Source organism: Anolis carolinensis, chromosome 2 (assembly GCF_035594765.1).
Source record: "Anolis carolinensis isolate JA03-04 chromosome 2, rAnoCar3.1.pri, whole genome shotgun sequence".
NCBI classification, from domain to species: Eukaryota; Metazoa; Chordata; class Lepidosauria; order Squamata; family Dactyloidae; genus Anolis; species Anolis carolinensis.
In genome coordinates this window covers 129,052,970-129,075,932 of record NC_085842.1, presented here as the reverse complement: position 1 = coordinate 129,075,932, position 22,963 = coordinate 129,052,970, and the positions used below count along the sequence as shown (strand labels likewise).

General features: G+C 42.8%; 1 protein-coding gene across 14 annotated transcripts in view; it reads left to right on the top strand.

Moving 5' to 3' along the window:
- cacna1a (calcium voltage-gated channel subunit alpha1 A) overlaps positions 1-22,963 on the top strand; it is a 389,802-nt gene that overhangs the window by 146,730 nt on the left and 220,109 nt on the right. For all 14 annotated transcript variants that reach the window (XR_010003865.1, XM_062973920.1, XM_062973922.1 and 11 more), the window contains exons 4-5: positions 15,964-16,069; positions 17,078-17,217. Coding sequence is in view for 13 of the 14 variants with exons in the window: in XM_062973920.1 (XP_062829990.1) it covers positions 15,964-16,069; positions 17,078-17,217 (246 nt within the window). In the remaining variant the exon portion in view is untranslated. The remainder of the gene's footprint in view (positions 1-15,963; positions 16,070-17,077; positions 17,218-22,963) is intronic.

The window sequence follows — 22,963 nt, the reverse complement described above, 5'->3', positions numbered from 1 at the left end:
GGAAAATGACAATGCTAAGGAATGGTATACTGAATTAGAAATCGATGTATTGTGGCAGCAGCATACAAGTGCCTTTCCCAGCTCCACACCTAGATGTGAATGACTGGACTTCTTGGGAGCAAAACATGGCCTTCCCTACTGAACTGTAATCCTTTCCCATGTTATGCTTATATAAATATATAGATAAATTCAAATGTAGAGGCAAGACTAGATATATCGGGGAGATGTTCAAGCAAGGTTTTTCCTTTTTTCTAAAGTGAAACTACTAGCCACAGTGGAAGAGGTGATGGTCAGGGTTCAGATTTGAACCATGATCTTGGGAGAAGAGAGTTTACTGGATTTTCTCCTCTTGCTGTTTCCCCATTTCAACTGTTATTTGCTTTATATAAAAGCATACAGTTGTCACATTATTCATCTTCTTGTTTAGCTCCAAGGAGCAAATTACATTATGCTATTACTTGCCATCAAACCAGCTTTGTCTTATGGTAACCCCAAGAAACCTCCAAGAGACCATGTGAACAGGCTTGCTCAGGTCTTGCACACTGAGGACTGTGGCTTCCTTGATTGAATCAATCCATCTGTAATGCAGGCTTCCTCTTGTCATACATACTGCCTTCCACTTTGCTGAGCATTATTGTCTTTTCCAGTGACTCATGTCATCCCATGCTATGTCCAAAATATGACAGTTTCATGTAGTCATCTTGGCTTCTAGTGAGAGTTCAGGCTTGATTTGCTCTTGGGCCCATTTATTTGTCTTTTTGGCAGCTTACAGTATCCATAGAACTCTTCTCCAGCATCACATTCAAATGAGTGGATTTTCTTCCTGTCATATTTCTTCACTGTCCAGCTTTATTATTAATATGATTATATTTATTTGTATCCCAGTTTCCCACCAAGATTGGGACCAATACAATTTAAAAGAACAATACAATTAAAACATACAAAAAGTACATATTAAAATATAGTTATTATTATGTTTATTTATAGCTGGCTTTTTCTCTCCATACAGAGACTTAGAACAGCTCACAATGAAAAGCATTACAATACAACTTAAAATATACAAATATACACCTATCTTCCCCCCTTTCCCCCTTTTTTTAAAGAGAAGGGTGTATAAAAAGAGAAGGTGCAGATAAAAGCAATGTTAAATAGAAATGAAGTGTGTATAAATATAAGCACCAAAGGAAACTAAGTGTAAGCAAGATGTTGTAATGTTGAAACAATTATATATACTGCATACACACACACACATACAAATATGGAAATATTAAAACAGTATTAACCTCATTAATATTAAAAACCAATTCAGGTTAAAATCATAAAAGCATATAAATCACACCAGCCCCTGATGATCTTAATTAAACCAATTACAATATTAAACAGCTTTCACGGTCATACATGAAAACTGGAAAAACTATGGCATGGATTATTTTGACTTTGCTCTTTAGTTATATGTCTTTGAACTCAAGAATCTTATCTAGTACCTTCAAAACTGCCTTTCAGGGTTGAGATGGCATTAGAGTTCAACTCTCCTCTCAAGTATCATAGTCCCAGCCCATGTTGCCCATTTCCATGTTGCCCATAACAGTTTCAAACATGATGGCGAATCCCAACTCTTATAATAATGTGATGAAAGTATCTCATCCTGATGATGTTGGACTATGGCTCCCCTCAAGCCAAGCTAACATAGTGGATGGTGAGTAATGCTGGGAACTGCAGTTTCCCTCTCTTACTCTCCCCATCCCTAGCAGATTAGTCTATCTAGTTTACTAGCAATTTACAGTAAGCCTTCCACTTTTGTGGGCATTTGGAGCACAGAACCCCCTTGAAAGTGGAAAACATAAATAAAATGCATTTTTTTAAAAAAAACATGAGAGAACACTTCATTATCAATTTGTATATTCTCCATAGGTATAGGACCGTGAGATTCCTAGAGAACATATTAATCAAATCCGTGAATAATCAAATTCACAAAAGTTATGTCTGCAGATTTGGAGGGATGATTGTACTGAAAGTGGTAACAGTTCAAGGTCTTTCCTTCTCCTACTATCCAGTAGCTTTCATTTTGAGTTATCAAAAGCCTCATCAGCTAGGTTCTGCATGCAAATCATTTGTGCTGCAACTAGGAGTTGTTTTTTTTTACATTGAACCTGGGAAAACTGGGTGGCTTGTTTTGTGTTGAAACTTTCTCACCATTTTCATTCATCAACTGTAAAATAAGAGAAACATTGGCTTGTCTCACAGGACTGGTACAGAGATGACGAGAAAGGCAAGGCATTTGCCCCCTGAAGGTGCTATAGAAATGATTACAGCTAATAAATTACCAACAGTGTTAGGGGAAATCAACAGACGTGCCATGTGTTGTGTTGAAAGGCGGCTCTTGCCGCCTGTGAAATGCCGGCGCATCAGGGCCCTGCATATGTTTATCCTGCAGAGGCTCTTTATTCAGGGATGGAGCTCCATTGCTCTGTCTGTGTGGCTTGGCCAGTTCCTCCTGAAGGGCTTCCTGGCCGGTGTCTTTTCACTTTCGCTGCCTAAAAATGCCAGCCCAGCAGCTGTGAGTCAAGTGTCACCCGGGTGTTTTGGATGACAAACATTGGCCTGCAAAGCTAAGGCGGCTTTGCAAAAGTAACCCTCTCTCAGGTTGACTGAGGAGCTGGCCAGAGTGCTGAAAAAAGGCTGGGCGCCCAGCCACTGCCCTTGCTACCCAGCTGTTTTTCAACTTCGCCACCTGAGAGAGAACAGGGGCCAGGCAGCAGCTTCTTTGCTCTGCCAGGAATGGTTCCTCCTTCCTAAGGGAGAGTGGCAATTTCTTTGTGAATTGAAATTGCTCTGTTGGGAGAAACCACCTCTTGGGACACTGATGCTCCAATTGGGGCAGGCTTGAAAGCAGTGGCAGGAATGGTGCAGACCGCCAGATGTGCTGAGACTGCATCCCCCAGCATCCCTCACCATTGCTAGGAGATGATGATGATGATGATGATGATAAACTTTATTTTTATATCCTGCCACCATCTCCCCGAAGGGACTCAGGCAGCTTACATGGGGACCAAGCCCAGCATAAACAAAGATTACAAGCAAACACAATTAAAACATTATAACATATAAACCATCTAATTAAAACAATTAAAACAAGCAGTAAAAACATCATAAAATGCATCAGCCAACATCAACAACCAGTAACCAGGAAATGGTGGGCATGATCATATTTGAAAGGGCAGGGCTAGACTTGTGCAAAAACACAGACTATATGGCCAGGGCTAGGGTAAAGTGCTGAAAACCAAATCAATAAATTAGGGCTGGGCAAACCTGATCTGGGACTGAAACCATCATTCAAAGGCACACTGGAACAGGAGATATGGAGGCCCACGTTGTCTCTAGCCCTGGACTATAGGCAGTAAAGAGTGATGTTATTTGCAGGAGTCTGCAGTTTGGGCCCTGCCACATCCACAACCGAGGACCTCCTTACAGCGGCACCAGAGGCACTTGAAGTGGCCACCTTCTGGTCAAAGGAAATTTAGTATAATGCCAGGCTTTTAACTTTGTGGTTTTTTTAAATACATATAACTGTATTCTCCATTCACTTCTAACACGATAAATACATTTGCAGGAGGACTCTATGGGCAGCATTTAGAAACTTGTAGGCAAATCCACATATTCCTCATCCACAGAAATAGTGAGATATTGGTGCCAGGTCCTGGGGGAAGATAAGTTGCCCAGGGACCATGGCTTTCCCACTTCCAGGGAACTGTGCCCTGAATTCCTCCCAGGTGGGCAGGAGAGGGAGAGGGACCAGGGGAGGCATCTACACTGTAGGAGGAATGCTGTTTGGTGCCACGTGACCTGCAATGGCTCAATGCTCTGGAATCCTGATGGAGCTGAAGAGGAGAGGGCCGAGGCAGGGGGCAAAACCCTCCAGGACTGGATTGGGGTGGGGGTGGTTGGAAACATTTTTTATCATGTCAGAAGCGACTACAAGTCACTTCTGTTGTGAGAAAATTAGCCGTCTACAGAGACATTGCCCAGGAGATGCCGGAATGTGTTAGCTGGAAAGCTTTTCTCATGTCCTCGCAACCTAGAGCTGATAGACGGGTGCTCACCCCATCTCGCAGATTCGAATAATAATAAAAATAATAACTTTATTCTTGTATCCTGCCCCATCTCCCTAAAGGGACTCGGGCGGCTCACATGGGGACCAAACCCAGCAATACACAATAAAATACAATATAAATCCATTTAAAACATATGGAACATACAAAATCATAGAGCTTATAAAATACAGTCAAAACATACTCAGAACCAATAACTAATAGCCAGGCGCAGTGAGCGTATTCAAAATCGGAGGCAAAGCAAACATTATACAGTAGAGTCTCACTTATCCAACATAAATGGGCCGGCAGAACGTTGGATAAGCGAATATGTTGGATAATAAGGAGAGATCAAGAAAAAGTCCATTAAACATCCAATTAGGTTATGATTTTACAAATTAAGCACCAAAACATCATGTTATACAACAAATTTGGCACAAAAAAGTAGTTCAATATGCAGTAATGCTACATAGTAATTACTGTATTTATGAATTTAGCACCAAAATATCACGATGTATTGAAAACATTGACTACAAAAATGCGTTGGATAATCCAGAACGTTGGATAAGTGAGACTCTACTGTATATGTGCAGTTTCTTGTAACCTCTACTGAAATGGACCAGAAAAAGTGCAGCAGCTGTGTATAAGTGGAGGTGAGGGGACAATCCTCAATTTATGCCGAATCAGTGAAACGCACAATGAAATAGCCAGGCTTACAGATCTTCCGGAATGTGGCCAAGGTGGGGGCTAGTCCAATTTCTCTTGGCGGCGGAGGGGGGAAAGGAAGGGGCCGGAGGCTGTTAGGAATGGCGGGAGCTGAAGTCCAGAACACCTGGAGGAAGGGCCCAAGTTGGCCCAGGACTGGGTTAACCCCTTGCGCCACCGCGGCTCCCTGGTTGGATAGTGTGTCCGGGGGGGGGGGGGGGGGGGGCATTCCTTAAAGATTGCAATGGGCTGCAAAATTACGAAGTCGTGCAAGGAAGAGAGTGTCCATGCGTGCGGATGAGGCACCTTGCGGCCTCCCTCCCCTCCCTCCGTGAACCCCCAATCTCCTTTCCCTGCAGGCCTCCCCGCTCCCCCTCCCCCTCCCCGCCCGCCGGAGCCGCTGATTCAGGCCTCTCTCCGCGCGAGCCAATCAGTGGGCAGGAAAGGCCTGCAGCCAGGGAGAGCGGGATCCGTGGCTCGAAGGAGGAGGCGGAGGCGGAGGCGGAGGAGGCTGGCGGCGGCGGCGGCGGCGCGCACTGCAGTCCCAGCCCCTCCTGCCGGAAAGGCCGCCCCCACCTCCGCCCCACGGGGGAACTGGCCCGATCCCAGCAGCACCTTCCCGCGCCTGCCTCCCCCATGCTCCCCTTTCAGAGAAGGCGAGGTGCAGGGAAGGGACCCGGGCTTGGCGGGACGAGCCTCTCCTCTCTGCGACCCGCTGGTCTTTTCACTAATGAGGCTGGAGAGGAGGAGGGGGAAGGGAAAGAAGGGAGGGCCCTTGCCTTGTGGAAGATTCAGTGAGGAGAAGGGAGGGCAGGAAGGGGAGGAGGCCGAGGATGCGCCTCCACGGTGGAATTAATGCGACTTGACACCACTTTAACTGCTTTGGCTCAAGGCTGTAGAATCCTGGGAGTTGTGGTTTCAGCTGTTCTGCATGGTGCACGTCGCTTCTACAGAGATACTGGCAGGAACACCCCAGCAAGCAAGAGTCCAAAAGTGGCAGGCTAAAACCCAGAACCTCAGGCCATGGCTGATAACAAACGAGAGACTTCCTCCTGGGCACACAGAAGACTGGGTGACGTGGAAGGAGCTGAACAGACTGCACTCTGGCACCACCAGATGCAGAGCCGACCTTAAAAAATGGGGCCACAAAGTGGAGTCCACAACATGGGAGTGTGGAGAAGAGCAAACCACAGGCCACCTATTACAATGCAGTCTGAGCCCTGCTACTTGCACAATGGAGGACCTTCTTAGAGCAACACCAGAGGCACTCCAAGTGACCAGCTACTGGTCAAAGGACATTTAGTCTAATGCCAAGTTTTTTAAATTTTGTTTTTAAATACATTACAACTGTACCCCCCCCCAGTTCACTTTTGAAACGATAAACAAATAAATCTGCAAGGATGTTTTTACCATCCTTGTGGGAGGATGGGGAGTTGGAGCTGACAGAGGGAGCTCACCCACTCCCAGATTCGATCCGCCGACCTGTCGGTCAGCAGATTGAACCCATTGCGCCACCAGGGGCACCCCGAGATGGCCGCATAACGAAAGATGCCAGAGTTGGAAGGCAAACTCAGGTGGGGCAGAAAAAGATTCTTTAATCCAGAAATCAAGTTGTGAGAGTGTGTACTTTCAAGTCACCTGCCAATTTATGGAAACACTTTTAATATCATAGGGGTTTCTTAGGCAAAGAAGACTCAGAAGTGCCTTTGCCAGCAATTTCCTCTGAAATAGATCCCACAGCACCCAGGATACATTGATAATCTTCTTTCAAAGAACTAACCAGCGCTGGCCCTGTTTAGCTTCCAAGATCAGACCAGAAGTTACAAGTGTTGTTAAAAAGCAGAAAAGCAAACCATGTCTGAAATAGTTGCTGTGTTTCTTTATGAGTCCAGATCTGCTTGAGTTCCACGTCTTCATAGCTGGACCTGTGCTCCCCGCATGAGTGATGCCTCTTGAGAAGCAGGCCTTCTGCACATGCCCAGAAGCATTCTTTGCCAAATAGCCTTCCTGTGTGGGTAGCCATGTCAAAGAAGAGTCTTGAAGACTGGAGGTCTAGAGCTCATTTTTCCTACAAAAGAATCCCAATTTGTGATGCCCTTTCACATCTTTCAATATTTCAAATATTGGTTCCAACGCAGCTATGGACAATTTGGTGGCTTGAACCAGAATTATTTGCTGTATGCCTTGAAGTCATTTCTGACTTACTGTGACCCTAAAGTAGCTTATATCCAGATTTAGAAACCTTTCTACATTCTGTCACTTTCTGTAACAGGTACCAGAATAACTGAGAGCTGAGTGAAATGCCACAATGTTGAACTATTGCTTATTAATTCCAAGAATCAAAGGAAGGTGCATTATTCTAAATTGCAATTGTGCCAACCTCTGTTGATATTTAAGGAACATCTGCAATATTTTTAAAGAATTAATCTGTATTGGGGATTTGCAAGCCTTTCAATGAGATTCTCCCTGTCAGAAACTCTTGAGCCAGATTAAATCATACCTTATGCTTAAGTCCAGCAGTTCAAGAAGTATGCATATGTTTTTGACAGGACAGGGAGAGGGTTTATTTTAAATGTGGAGAAAGATGCACAGCTCTCTTTGATATATTCAGCATTAAATTGCAAAGAAAGCTGCTGCTTATTTTAAGGGCATTTGTTGGGCTCAGTCTTTAATACTGCAGCGAAACCAGGATGTACGAGTTCCTGAGGAACATTCATTTGTAGTCTGTCCCAGGAAAGAAGAGGCAGATCCCTCCCCTGTTGCTGCTGGCCCATTTATGTGTTGTATTATTATTATATTTATCTACACTCCATTTTCTTTTTTGATTAGGTCCCAAGTGGTTGTATTTTCCATCATTGCCCCACACAAAGCGGATTAGGTTGTTGTTGTTGTTTTTATCATGTCGGAAGCAATTTCAAATCATACTGCAAGTTGCTTCTGGTGTGTGAGGAAATTGGCTGTCTACAGAGATGTTGCCCAGCAGGCGCCAGAATGTTAGCTGGAAGGCTTTTCTTGTGTCCCCACATGCTAGAGCTGACAGGTGGGAGCTCACCCCACCTCATGGATTTGAACCGGCAACCTTCAGGTCAGCAGTTCAGCCCACACAAGGGTTTAACCCATTGCGCCACCACGGCTCCTTAGGGTATTTGGTGAGGCCACTTCTTTAGTACAGCTGGACTGCTCTGCCAGATGCCAGCTGGGCCTGGACTCTAAAGACAGTGGCACCGCCAGATCCATGAGCTCTGAATTTGCGAATTCCGCCAACTGCAGATTGTCACACCCGAATGACTAAAGTGGCATGAATGTGAACACAGACATGCCAAAGTGTGTGTGTTCCCATCACTGCCATTTAATAATATGGGCCATGACCTTCTGTGTTTTTTCATATTTGCGCAGGATCCAGGAAAGAAACCCCTAAAGATATGGCAGGCATAAAGAGAGAAGAACAAGATCTCTCAGCCTTATCAACAACCTTATTGAGTACATGGGACTTTCATTCCTTTTAGTTGTGGCACCAGTGGATCCTTCGCAGGTTGCTCATGTCCCAGGTCAGATCCCAAACTCCCTTCTCCATCACTCCTGTTACTGTGGGAGCAGAAGTGGGGCGTGAGCCTGGAACCAGAACTACCAACAGGCATCAGGGCAACCATCAGGTTACCTGGGACACATCTATACTGACCATTTAACGTGGATTCAAGGCAGCTTGACAGTGTGGTGGTTAGACAATACATACTGCGATCATGTCGTATGTATTTTAGACTATAAAATCTTTAATCAGAGATGAGAGATACTTAGAACTAGAACCCTTAATGTGCACCAGTGTACTCTAGTGTGAACCACATTGCATGGTGAAAACAATTACAAAATGTGAATCACTGTGTGGACACTTGAAGCACTCCACTGATCCGTATATGCACATTTCCATGAGAATTTGAAAAAAAAACTGCATTCAGCACAACTGTGAAGCCACAGATAAAGCAGATTCTAGACCCAGTTTGAGGGCAGTCTCTGTGGTGCAATGTAGTCAACTGCGCAGTGAAACCACTTCCTTCTATGTGGGTTTCAACCCATATTTTGCCAGTTTCAGTCCATATTAAGTGCTCAGTGTAGATGTGCCCCCAGTTAGCACATCACAGGGAGGTCACTAATTTCTTGAGATGATCATAATCATCTGTCCAGATCAGGTGAAACTATGTGCTCTCTTAAAAGGCATAACACAATGCTGAACGTTACTTTCTGTGGTCCCTTTCATGCTTATCCATAAGTTAACAATCTAGGTCAGGCCTGGAATCTTATGGGTAGGAGAGTTTTAACCTTTGCCTCCCAACTAGTTATTATTTTTAAGAAAGTCATGCTCCCCCTCTATTCTGCCTTGGTCAGACCAGACCTGGAATACTGCGTCCAATTCTGGGCACCACAGTTGAAGGGAGATGTTGACAAGCTGGAAAGCGTCCAGAGGAGGGCGACTAAAATGATTAAGGGTCTGGAGAACAAGCCCTATGAGGAGCGGCTTAAAGAGCTTGGCATGTTTAGCCTGCAGAAGAGAAGGCTGAGAGGAGACATGATAGCCATGTACAAATACGTGAAGGGAAGTCATAGGGAGGAGGGAGCAAGCTTGTTTTCTGCTGCCCTGCAGACTAGGACACGGAACAATGGCTTCAAACTACAGGAAAGGAGATTCCACCTGAACATCAGGAAGAACTTCCTCACTGTGATGACTGTGAGGCCTTGTAGTCCTGTTCCTAGTACTATTGTGACAGACGAAGAGGAAAACATGGGATTTTTGCCGGTTCAGCCAGAGCCGGAGCCTCCTCAGTCTCCTCACCTGCAGGATGTTGATGTTTGTCCTCAAGAATCCAGCCAAACAAGCCTTGGGCAGAATTCTCCCCCGTTTTCCCGAAAGGACAATTATAATAGAGATAGAGGGGCGAGGGAGGCTAATCGCTGGTCTCTCAGAATCGCTGTCAGACAATTAGCTGATTAAGCCTGCTTCCCTTGGGAAATTCTAAGGAGTCATGCATCTGGACACAGTTTGGGTTTCACTTCTTGTTCTCCAGGGAAAGTGTTCCTTGGCGGGAAAACAAGATCCTATATAGGTGTTTTGCCGCAAGGGGAACCTTGCGGAGTCAATTCGTCAGCTCGAGGAGTGAGATCGTGTGTGGACTCCAGTTCCTTGTTTCCCAGATCAAGTTCAAGCCTGCCTTGTTTCGCGTTTGCCACGGACCTTGTTTTGCCTCTTGTTGCCTCGTTTCAAGTCTTGTTCTAGCCAAGTATCAAGTTTGTTTTCCAGCCTAGTTGTCAAGTTTCAATGGACTAAAGGACCTTGTCTTCTCCCCACACTATTGCTTGGCAAAGTGTGTGTTTCGGTTATTGGATTATAACTTTGGACTTTAATATCTTATATTGGACAATTTATTCCTGGACTATATTTGACCTCATCTGAAAGGTCTGCTTCTGAACTATATTCTTCACTTGTTTTTATTGACTTTATATATTTCTTTAATAAAGATATTAGATAGATTCTGGTCTCTGCGTATGGTTATTGGTGCTCTGCAGCCTGGGTCCTGACACTCACTGTGAGGGCTGTTCGACAGTGGAACTCTCTCCCCCGGGCTGTGGTGGAGGCTCCTTCCTTGGAGGCTTTTAAGCAGAGGCTGGATGGCCATCTGTCGGGGGTGCTCTGAATGCGATTTCCTGCTTCTGGGCAGGGGGTTGGACTGGATGGCCCATGAGGTCTCTTCCAACTCTATGAGTCTATGATTCTATGATTCTATGAAAACCTAAAATAGGCATACCTCCATAGGTGGAGAGAAGGACTAGTTTGAGAGAGAGGGAGGAGAAGAGAGGAATGCCAGGAAGAGGTGAAGACTGCAGCTTCTATATAAATCTCTGAGTCTAAATCAAGCTGTTGGTAATGCATCAACTCAAATGAGGCTCCAGACACCCTTTCACTTACCCAGGTGAGCAAGGGGTATGATGCAGTCATGGAGATCAGAAGTGTACGGTGCAAGACCAACATGTGTATGGCAGCATTTGGTAGCAACCTCTTCATTCCAAAAAGGATTACAACCCATACTTAGTCTAGCACAGTGCTACACATCCAGGAACGAAGGCTTTACATATGCTGTACCCAGCACACACACACAACACACACACACCTATGATAAATGATGCTCACAATCTGCTGTGAATACTGAAACGCTTCAGTTGCAAATATGCAATTCTGCACGCATATCACACATCTCTCCTAATGAAACACCACAGATGCTGCTTCCACCTGTGGCCTACATACGGGTCCCATCAAGGGAAATGGATCTCCAGACGCCATGGATGGAATTGATATATTCAGGAATCCAAGAGATACAGAGGAAAGAAACCTACAAATCAGAAGCCCTGTTCCAGTTCATGCACAGGTTTATGGGTAGGACTACGATTACATACTTTGCTTTTTATTTTCCCTTATAAGGACATACTGCCCAAAGCAGAGGTCCATGCAGTGTGCTGACCCACCAGTCATAAGTTGCTAGTCACCAGCAAGTTTCCAAGAAAGAAAGAAGCAACTGGGAACATATATGGTACGGAGGGGTGGTGTTGAATTCCCCCGCATTAGATTCCTTGAGATGCCTTCTTCCAGGCCACATATGTACTCTACTGAATTGCATTGCACTCATGCATATTTATGGCCTAAATGCCCTACGGCACTAGATCCCATTTGATCTTGGAACCTAAGTGGGGATGGCCCTGGCTAGTACTTGGAGGTGAGTCTGCCAACAAAAAACATGCATTGTAGGCTATACATTAGAGCAGTGATTTTCAACCTATGGGTCCCCAGGTGTTTTGGCCTATAACCCCCAAAAATCCCAGCAAGTTTACCAGTTGTTTGGATTTCTGGGAGTTGAAGGCCAAAACATCTGGGGACTCACAGGTTGAGAATCACTGCATTAGAGGAAGGAACTGGCAAAACCATCTCAGTAATTCATGCCTATGAATACCCAAAGGAATTAATATCACCATCAGTGAACAGATGACTTGAAAACAACATACAGGACAGACATGTATTTTACAAGTACTGTATACTACAACTAAGCACACACTTCTAAAATGAATGCTGTGATCAGACATAGTCCTGCTTTTACACCGTGTTAACACAGGAAATAGAATTAGAAAGGAATTATTTTGCCAACTGGAGGAAAAACATTAATAGTATTTAGAACTTTGCACTCCGATCTTGTCAGTTCAGCTAACATAGTATGTACACTGTAGGAACTTAAGTTCCATACACAAATTATTATTGTCTGTTCCACTGATGCACACAGCTCTGTCAAGGCTGCAGGCCTTTCAAGATCTGGCTCTGCATCTGTTAGACTGTCTTCCTTTGCACTTTTAGCTGGAAGAAAATCTCACCCATTTTTATGGGTTTGAAAACCTTCTGATTTGTTACATTAAGCTGCTGAATTTTGCCCAAGGTTGTTGAGATGGATAGAGGCTGGTGGGATGTTAGAGTTATTATGTTGGTTTTTCATCCTCTTGGATTCTGCAACCATCATGCATTGAGTCAGTCATCCATGGCTTGAAAATGTTTAAAGAAATCTGAAAAGTAAACTTCGATCCTGCCATTTTATATGGAAAACACAATTTTAATGTGCCATTGTATATAATGAGAATCAAGCATCCATGGATTTTGTTAATTGTAGTTACCAGAGAGAAATGCAACAGGAACAACGTGGGAGTGTAGGTAGAGGAGAAGATGTGCTTGCTGCTAAACTCTCAAGATCTCTGACAGAAAAAGAAATGGAGGCAATTGCATTCTCTTTATTTAGCACTCAGCTAAGAGAGCCACCTGTCCTGGTAAACCAGTTAACATTACTGTTAAAAGGAGCTGCTTTTCTCTCTGCAAGAAGACATCCTGCCAACACCTGCAAAGGTGCAGTAGACTCTCTACCTGTCCCCCTGCAGAGAAAGCAAAGGAAAAGAGAAAGAAACCAACACAAGAGCAGCGGGACCTCATGCATTGCCCCAAAGCTTTCCATGGTGCTGAAGCATAAGGATGTCCCTTATCCTTCAGTAGGATTTGATTTAAAGTCTGACCAAACACAAGGGTTCACTTCTTTGTTTCTCTGTTTTGAAGCTGGAAAGATTGGAAACTTCTTATTCTCCACAAGTCTAGTTTAGCAATAGGTATACAGTTCAAGAGTTCACCACAGGCGTGTTTCAGAATTTCTCCTGTAAAAATCATTTTTTCACATATCTTGTAACTGATAATTTCCACTTGACACATACCTGTAACCCTGCTTTATTATAGTGTTTGGGGACATCATATTCTATGAGTCTCTTTACTGTATTATTATTTGTTGTGAGCCATCTTGGAAATATTTATAAACTGAAAAGAGGGATGTAGTCATACATAAAAATGATGCCATAAAAAATCAGTGTTATTTGCAATGAGATTAATCATTCTGAAAAAATATATAGGAAGCTACCGTATATACTTGGAGCCCCCGGTTGCGCAGTGAGATAAACCGCTAAGCTGCTGAACTTGCTGACCAAAAGGTTGGCGGGGAGCAGGGTGAGCTCCTGCTGTTAGCCCCAGCTTCTGCCAACCTAGCAGTTCGAAAACATGCAAATGTGAGTAGATCAACAGGTACCGCTCCAGCAGGAAGGTAACAGGGCTCCATGTGGCCATGACCTTGGAGGTGTCTACAGACAACGCCGGCTCTTCGGCCTAGAAATGGAGATGAGCACCAACCCCCAGAGTCGGTCACGACTAGACTTAATGTCAGGGGAAAACCTTAACCTACTGTATATACTTGTGTATAAGTTGACAGCAAGTTTTTGGGATCAATGTTATGAATTCTGATATGACCTGTAGATATGTCGAGAATCATTTCAACAGAAAGCGGAAATGCCAAAGCTACCTCTGGAGTCCAGCCACCCCTGGGTACCATGACCACCATATTACCATCCGGCATTTTAAAAAAAAGCCAGAAGTAGTATCACATCAAAGGAAGTAGAAAGAATAGACTCGCTTTTCATCACTCTACTCAGAAAAAGAGATTACTCTTTTTGTAAAAAAAATAATAGTTAATATACAGTATTTCCTTTGACCCAGGGATAAATATCCTCTATACAGATGTCTTCAATATTAGTCCTGAATAAATTGATGCAATGAAAGCAGAACTTAGGGGCAGTTTGAAATGATTATGGTAAGGTAAAGTATTTTATACATACACATGAGAATATGAGTGAAGGTTAATAATGGAAATTGATGTTTTCTTTTGCTGTCTTTTCTGTTCTTCGAAGCATTCCATAAGTGGGATGTATTGATAAAACTTGCTGGATGTTGGAGTGGATGCCAGAATTTTCAGATCAGGATTCAGAAGAGGCTGCATTATTTGATTCATATTTTAGTGCAAGTCTAGTAGTCTTCTGGGTGAAGGAGGCTCACCATCACTATCTCATTTCATTGAGGTGTGCTGTAAATCACATTTTATGCTTTCATGCAGTGATAAGGTTGATTTTAGTTGCTCTATGAAGAAATTACATGGGTAGCCACAATATATTACATGTTGCTGAACTTTAAATGAAGAACAGGATTGGAAAAAAGGAATGACAGCCTAGAAAATAACTGGGTAAGACAAAAATATTGAATTTCCAACCTGAACAGATAAGATTCTGATGGTATTGGGCAAGGTATAGTCGCTGATTTAGCTCTGATGAGTATATTAGATTTGTAAACGTGAGAGAGAGGGTTTGCAGACCAATAGTCAATTTATTGCAATATTAAAATGTGTAAACCTAAAAACATAAACCTCTCTCTGCACATAAACACATGCACCTTCATACAGCCATTCACAAATACACACAAATGTTCTCATCAATTTGTTCCTTCACCACCCACTCAGAAAAATAAGTTATTCCTGTGATCTCATCCTCTTTTTCTCCCTGAGCCCTTGTCTCTCTCAATATATATTATTATTTATATTTTCATTAATATGATAAGCAAGTCACTTCTGGTTTGAGAAAATTGGCCGTCTGCAAGGACGTTGCCAATGGGACGCCTGGATGTTTGATGCTTTACCATCCTTGTGGGAGGCTTCTCACATGTCTCCACATGGGGAACTGGAACTGACAGAGGGAGCTCACCTGCTCTCCCCGGATTCGAACTGCTGACCTGTCAGTCAGCAGCCCTGCCGGTACAAGGGTTTAACCCAGTGCAGCAGCGGGGGCTGGTACAAATTAACATGATAGGTACATTATTCACAAGTTAGGTACAAACTATAGTTGGTAAATGTGTTGTACTGATTTTTTTAGCATCATCAGATGCTCATCTCTCAATTGTCAGATAATGAATGATTATCTCCAGTATGGAAGGCCCTTCAAAAAAAAATCTTATAAGGCTTCCTTCACACATGATTCTTTGGCTGTACTTTAGAAAATGCATGGTATGGATTGAGTAAACATGAGCAATGTCATACAGTTGATCTTATCAGAGAACCAGGAATAGTTACAGTTCCTAAACAAGTGTACAGTCAAGGCAGTTCTAGGTTTGCGGTCATGGACTATGTACTATTATGCTCCCCAAGAAATTTCTGCAAGAGGAGCTGGTGTAGTGGATTGAATTCTGGAGTATCCTTCTTTCAATCTTCAGCCAAGGGAACCCACTTGGTAAACTTGAGTAAGTCACAAACTCTCAACTTCAGTGGAAGGCAGTGGCATAAAGTCTTCTCAAGAAAATCCTATGAGAGGTTGGCCATATATCAGATTCGACTTGAAGGACAGCGATCTAAATGCAACTTCTCCAGTGTGCTTTTTGCTCCCTGAATCTGCATTCACTTGGATCCGGTAGTTTCAGTTCCCTGTACTTTTCACTCATTAGGCTGCTTCCACATCGTACTCAAGCCTGTGTTCCCATTTTCTGTGCCTTTCAATCAAGTTAAAAGAAGGATGTTTTACAAACTTGACACTGTTTGTTTGTAGCACTTTTAAACAACCCAATAACCTGAGTTCTCTGGCAAAACAATCCAAGCTAGAAGGTGTTTATATCATTTTTCAGCATGTTAACTAATCTGTAGTAAACTGAATATGTGTGAGAATGCTTAAGAGTCCTCTTTGTTTTGGCCATCGCTCACACATTACATTATATGACAGATTTTCCTTAACTCTGCCTCACTCCTTTTGAATACATGATTTTAGCAACCATCATAGCAAACTGCATTGTCCTTGCTCTGGAGCAGCATCTGCCTGATGATGACAAGACACCAATGTCAGAACGATTGGTAAGTAGTCTTCTCTTCCTCTTAAAACATCCTTTGGGTAGAGCTAAATTCTCCAAGAAGATTCCAGAATGGCAGCCAAATCCTGCCTTCCTTTCTGTAAGGCAGTATAAGGCATAATCCAATGCCTTCTATAAAGCATTGGATTATGACTGGAGACCAGGATTTGAATTCCTGCTCAGCCATGGAAACCCACTAGGTGACCTTGGGCCAGTCAGCCTCAGACAAAAGCAAAAGCCAACCCCTCTGAACAAATCTTGCTAAGAAAACCCTGTGATGGGATCACTTTAGGGTTGTCATAAGTAAGAAATGACTAGAACACACACAACAGTATCACAGGATTGGCTCACCAATCGCCTCACCAAGCAGATTTGTTTCCATAATGTAATTTTAAAGAGAGTGTTTTAAGCAGTGATATAAAATGCATGAGCTCAGAGAAACAGTCTCCTAGATAAGTATGGACAGGGCTACAGCTTTAGTTGCATAGATACTGTCATGACTATAATTGCCACAGTCAGATTGCATATCCTATGAATGGCAGAAAATTGTGTTTTGCAACATTTTGCAGAACTTGCTTATCTGATGCTCTGGAAGTGTTTTATGAAAAATAAAGGTCACCCCAGCATATATTTATACACAGCTGCAGCCTCAGGCATGGTCTATGGAGAGCAATCCTCACTCTTCAGGTCTGTTGGTGATCCTGAACCAGGCGGTTTATTTTTCAGCCAAGCTTACCTTACTGCAGTGGTTCTTAACTTGGGGTCCCCAGATGTTCTGGGCGTCAACTCCCAGAAATTCTAACAGCTGGTAAACTGGCTAGGATTTCTGGGAGTTTTAGGCCAAAAACATCTGGGGACCCCAGGTTAAGAACCACTGCCTTACTGAATTGTCACGAGGATGAAATGGAGGGATGTATGATGTATGATGACATGGAAAAAGACTAGGATTTCTTTTGGAAAAATATAATTAGTAAATAATAAATAACATTTCCTCCTCTGTATGTTTTTGTAGGATGACACAGAACCGTACTTCATTGGAATATTTTGTTTCGAAGCTGGAATTAAAATTATTGCCTTAGGATTTGCTTTCCACAAAGGCTCCTACCTAAGGAATGGCTGGAATGTGATGGACTTTGTGGTGGTTCTCACAGGGTGAGTAGCTGCTTTTTAAACTTGTATGGGTTCTTGTTATTTATTTTCATTCTGATAGAAGCAGCACTGCCTAGTGGTCATTAGGCAGTGTCAAAGAAGCCAGAATGCTTAGATTTTTTCCTCACTAATGTGAAAGGAGAGGGGATTGAAGACTGAAAGAGTATGAGTAGCCCTAGCATGAAAGCTGAAGCACCCTGTTCTGATTTGTAAAAAGAAAATATCAGAGTGAAATCAGGGTTTTGTTTTGTTTTTTGTCAATGACCGCAAATAGGTTCTTTTCCTGTAGTGTAATAGTCTATGCAATTTACCTTACACCCATCCACTCCAGCAAGCTGGAGGCTGATTACAGTGTTGGCCCTGCCTTTCCAATCATGCTTCCAACTAACCACCTTCAAAACAAAACACAATCAAGGCAGCATATATGTTTGCATAGATATGCAATCAAATTTTGGATGGAATTCTGTTGGTTCATTCTGCCAGGATAGGCAGTGTTAACAAAAGGAAAAAGGCTGTAGCAAGCATTGCTGTGAAAGAAGTGGGGCTTTGGAGCCAGCTGATTTTGTCTGCTTTTTCTCATTACACTGCACCCAATCCTTGAAAAAATGGAAGCAGTAGCCGAGTGCGCCAACAAGATGTTAGCAGTCTTCTCATTTTAATGTGAAATGTATCAGTGCCCTGTTGTAAACAGTTGGGGAGCTGTTTTGAGGGCAAGTGGAATGTGGGTGCTCCTATTGCTCATTTTTGTTTCTTTTTTAAAATACATATCGAACACTGATCTTTCTATTTTTCAATTAAATTTCATCAAAGTTTAAACTTAACCATGCTGAAGATATGTAGAACCTGCTTCCCCCATTTCCTTGGGGAGTCACCCAGCAAAGGGAGGGTTGTCTATGTCCTGTAAGGTGTTGCTGTAAGGATTTTACTCACTGCTCTGCGCTAAGATGCAGGTCTTATCCTTAGGCAAGCATCCCAAAAAGTGTGTATGTGTATCCAGGAACATTAATGTACAGACAGTCCCTGAGTTACAAACATCCAGCTTATAAACAACTCATATTTACAAATAGGTTTTTTAAATCATGTCTGAAGCAACTTGAGAACATACTGCAAGTTGCTTCTGGTGTGAGAATTTTGGCCGTCTGCAAAGATGTTGCCCAGGGGATGCCCAGATGTGTTACCATACTGCTGGGAGGCTACTCTCATGTCCCTGCAAGCTAGAGCTGACAGATGGGAGCTTACCCTGTCTTGTGAATTCGATCCAGATTTGAACAAGAAGTGAGAGAAATAAGGGAAATTCACCCATGAACGTTATTATCATGGGGGAAAGGTATCTCAACTGAAGCTTTCTCACCTATCCTTGTTTATACAACAAGCCAAATTTTTCAAAATTCAATTCTCACAGGGACACAAAGTGAGGTGAAATCTTCTGAACAGGGACACAGACAGTAAAACAAACACCACAGGGGTGTTAACCCTTTTCTATGCTATTCAAAGCTAAACAATACATATATTTGGCTGAAGTTACATTTAAAAATGTACCTGATCCAACTTACAGGCAAATTCAACTTAAAAACAAACCTATAGAATCTATCTTGTACGTAACTGTGGACTGCCTGTGCATATATATATATATATATATATATATATATACACATACACACACACACACACAGAGAGAGAGAGAGAGAGATGTGGAGTTTATTTCCAAAAGGTACCAAATCCATCTGAACAAATTTTACAGAAAAAATATGCTGACGATATGTGTTCTTTTGTTATAAAATGCAATTTCCAAGCCCTGTACCGAAGTGATTCTATACGTTTTGATAGTTTTGATCTGTACATAATATTATACTCCTAGCCAATAACATTGTGCTGCCACCTAGAACTATTTTTTAAAAAAATTTGGTACCTTTTGGATCCACCGCCCGCACACACACACAGACATATGAATACATGCATACATACATAAATTGTTGAGCCTGGACACATGGGCACACACATTTTTTTGGGATACTGTTGCATTCTTGTCCACCATCACTTTAAGGATGGAGCATGAACTCAGCATTTTGGATCTGTATGTAACAAGTACATCCTGTCTGAAATGCATTTGCAGTTTGCAGTCCTGCTCCCTGCTGCTTCCCAACCTGCTCACAGTTTTCTGAGATGAGAACAAAAGTCCTTCTTTTTGCCTCCTGAAACAAGGATGTTAATTGATGGTGGAGTTTTCTCAGCATCCATGCCGTTCCCATTTGTTGTGCATTCTTGAATTTGAGGAAAATATCCTAAAACAGCAGAGAAAACTCAACCAAGGACATGCTGAGTTGTTTGCAACTGAGCTTTACCATATCTTGTTGCTTCTGTCCTTTTCGTATTCTCTAGTGCTTCATTATTGGTGTCTGATAAAATTGTATATCTTAGGCACTGGCATTCAAGTGGAACTCCTGTTAGATGGAACTATTGTCTTTGTGTGAGTTTGCCTTCTCTCCCTTATCCATATTTCTCTTGGAAATTTGTACACATAATACCTGAAAGCTTTTGGAAGCAGGTATTTGCAATACAGCTTTTGTCCCAGTTTGGATAACATGTTAATAAATTGGGAATGGGGGGGATGGATACACAACACCCAAAGTCAGCAATGTTCCCAACTTTTGGAATGCCACTGCCATTTTAGTCTGTTGGCACCTTTCAGCACCTTGATCTTTTACATCTCAGCTTGTTGATGTACTTGCAGATTCTATTATTGCAGTTTTATTGTTTCAGAATACAAGCATTTTAAAATAAATGTTTTCAAAGTCTGTCATTTGGGCACTGGTGACTTGAGAAAAGCTGCTTCAATACAACAGTTACAATTCAGATACCAGATATTTGGTTCCTTTAGGTTTTATTACACTTAAGTGTACATAAGGAGCTTCCACTACACTCCAAGGGATAGAGTTCCACTTCTGGCTGTAAGAGCTGTTCAGCAGTGGAACTCTATGCCTTGGAATGGGGTGGAAGCTCCTTCCTTGGAAGCTCTTAAACAGAGGCTGGGTGGCCATCTATCAGGGATAGTGCTTTTCCTGCACGGCAGTAGGTTGGACTAGATGGCCCGTGTGGTCTCATCCAATGATTCTATGATTCTAAGTTACTCTATGGATTGCACTGAAATTACACTGTATATGCTAGGTTTTTCATTGTGTATGAGAAGACTTCATTCAGAACTTTTTGTCTTAAGGAATTAGTAGACTGAGCACAGATGGACAAAACCACAGTGAACGTGTTAATATATGATAGACTAATGATTTCTAAGATTGTAATGGTGGGAGAAAATACTGTTGTGATAGCATAGATGAATGATAATCTATGCAGTATGATTAATACTAATAGAGGTTTTTGGACTTTGTGTGGTTCTCACAAGTGAAGAAGTCATATGTGTGAACAAGACTGTGTTGTCAAAGGCTTTCATGGCTGGAATCACAGGGTTATTGTGTGTTTTCCAGGCTATATGGCCATGTTCCAGAAGTATTCTCTTCTGAAGTTTCACCCACATCTAAGGCAGGAATCCTCAGAGGATGTGGGTGAAACGTCAGGAGAAAATAATTCTGGAACATGGCCATACAGCCATACAGAAAATACACAACAACCCTGTGAAAAAGATTTCTTACTGGGGATAGTCATCGTTGTTCAAAGCCCAAGTGTTTGAGTTCATTGAATTACCCAGATGTTGTATCCCACACCACTATCTTCAGAGGGAATGTTATGTGTGTATTCCACACCATCATAGATGGGTTCTTAGTGACTCAAGGTATTGTAGTGTCCTTGAGGAATTTTCAGGTTATGGTGGAGGGTTTCCTCAAAAGTGATCAGCCGATGAGGATGTCTATTTGAGACATGAAGGTAAAAATAAATGAAGCATTTCAAATCTTGCAATATCTTTTGAACAGAATAAAGAGCAAAACAAAAAGGCTCAAGGGCAAAATTGAAGTTACAAAAGATGTGTGGCTGCTACTGAGAGTAGCAACCTGGCATCTCCCAGGTCAACTTGGTGCTCTGTTTTCCTGCAAAATATCAAATAGGTTCTTTGAGCTTGCATATAGGTTGGAAGATGTGCTTGAAGACTATGGCCAAGCAGACCTTGGAAAGGTTAATTCACAGAGCCATAAAGACCTATTGCTGAATATTTTTACTATAAGCTACCTTGGGGTATTGTGCAACTTTTACAGTAAAGGAAGTCTTCCCAATGGGGGGCTGTTTCTCCTGAGCAATAGGGTGCTGCCAGCACAAATGCACGAGTCTCTTCTTTCACATGTCCTCGGGTTGGACCATGACTTTCAGAAGTGAAGGGCAGATCTGCATATCTAGGTAACCTCTCCAGACTGAACCAACTGAGAATGCAGGGAGTGTTGCCTGCTTTAATTTTTCTCCTGTCACCCCTTTTCAAAAACACCTAAAAAGTTTTCTTCACATAACATATGAGGACCAGTTCAGGAGCATTGCCTCTTGCTGCCTGCTGCATTCTTAGCAGCGGTGTGTCTCATTAGTATGCCTCGCAGTATTTGCTTCTTGATTAGGAAGTCCCTCCCTGCACTATTACTTAAAGGAGCTTTCCAGACGTGCCCTGAATGCAAAGGGAGCCACAGACAGCATGCTGGCCTGCCTGCACAGCCTGAATGGTGAAAAGGTTGGCAGGGAGGGAGGGAGGGAGGGAGGTGGTGAAGGAGGTTTCCTGACACTTCTGCTGGCAAGGAACAAGGAAGGGAAACCTTCAGGTCTCACTTTCAAATGACAAACTGTAGGAGTCTGTACAATTCTTGAAGAAACAGCTCCCTCACAGCTAGAATTCACTACTTCTCTTTGTGCACATGGTCGACATTTCTTGATTATTCCTCTTGCCTCTCTTTATGTTAGGCAGGTTTGCCCAGCCAGCACCCATTATACTATATAGACATGTGTGTGTGTGTGTGTGTGTGTGTGCGCGGTGCTCTTTTACCTTGTTTTGCCCTCAGAGAAAGCCATCACTGTAACCACAAAGTAGATGTGTGTCTTATGTGCCAGTGTGTAAGCCTGGAGACACATACATATCAGAGTGTCCAGTTTGCCTTTGAACACCCTCCACCATTCCTGTCCACCTGCCTTTCTGGATCCAATTGAAGATTATTGGCTGAAACTGTATTGGCTGCTTTACAGTATGCATGGACAAGCATGTAAATGTTTTTGGGGAAGATAAGACAATTGAAAAGACAAGATCACTTTTCACATCAAGGTTACATGTCTGTGCCATGGGAGAAGGAGAGACTAGCTGGATGCTGAGGCTTGAAGCTCACAAGGTCAAGACAGTCTGAGCAACTCACTGTCCTAGCTGCCATACATAGGCTGGAGCCAGACCACTCCTAGGCATTCCCAAATGAGCTCTCTTGTCTTTCTCATCTAATATGTCACTACTTACTTGTACTTAGGCTGCTCTGAATTATTATTTAAGCTCAAAAAAGGATCCTGTATTTCAAAGGAAAGCCATCCACAATTTTCTAGTTAAATTTGGAAGCTCAGTCATGCTGTATAGTTGCTGGAACCTTGCAATTACTCTCTTTATATGTGTATGTTTAAGTCAACCACATTTATTAGTCGAGGGCAGATTTTGATACCAAAAATAGAGTTTTTGCTGTGACATATAGATAAGCCGAGGGCCATTCCTCAAAGAGGGGGAAGGGCCTCTGCCACCATTTCCCCACCCAGGCATTCAAATAGGCCTCAGCAACAACAATAACAACAA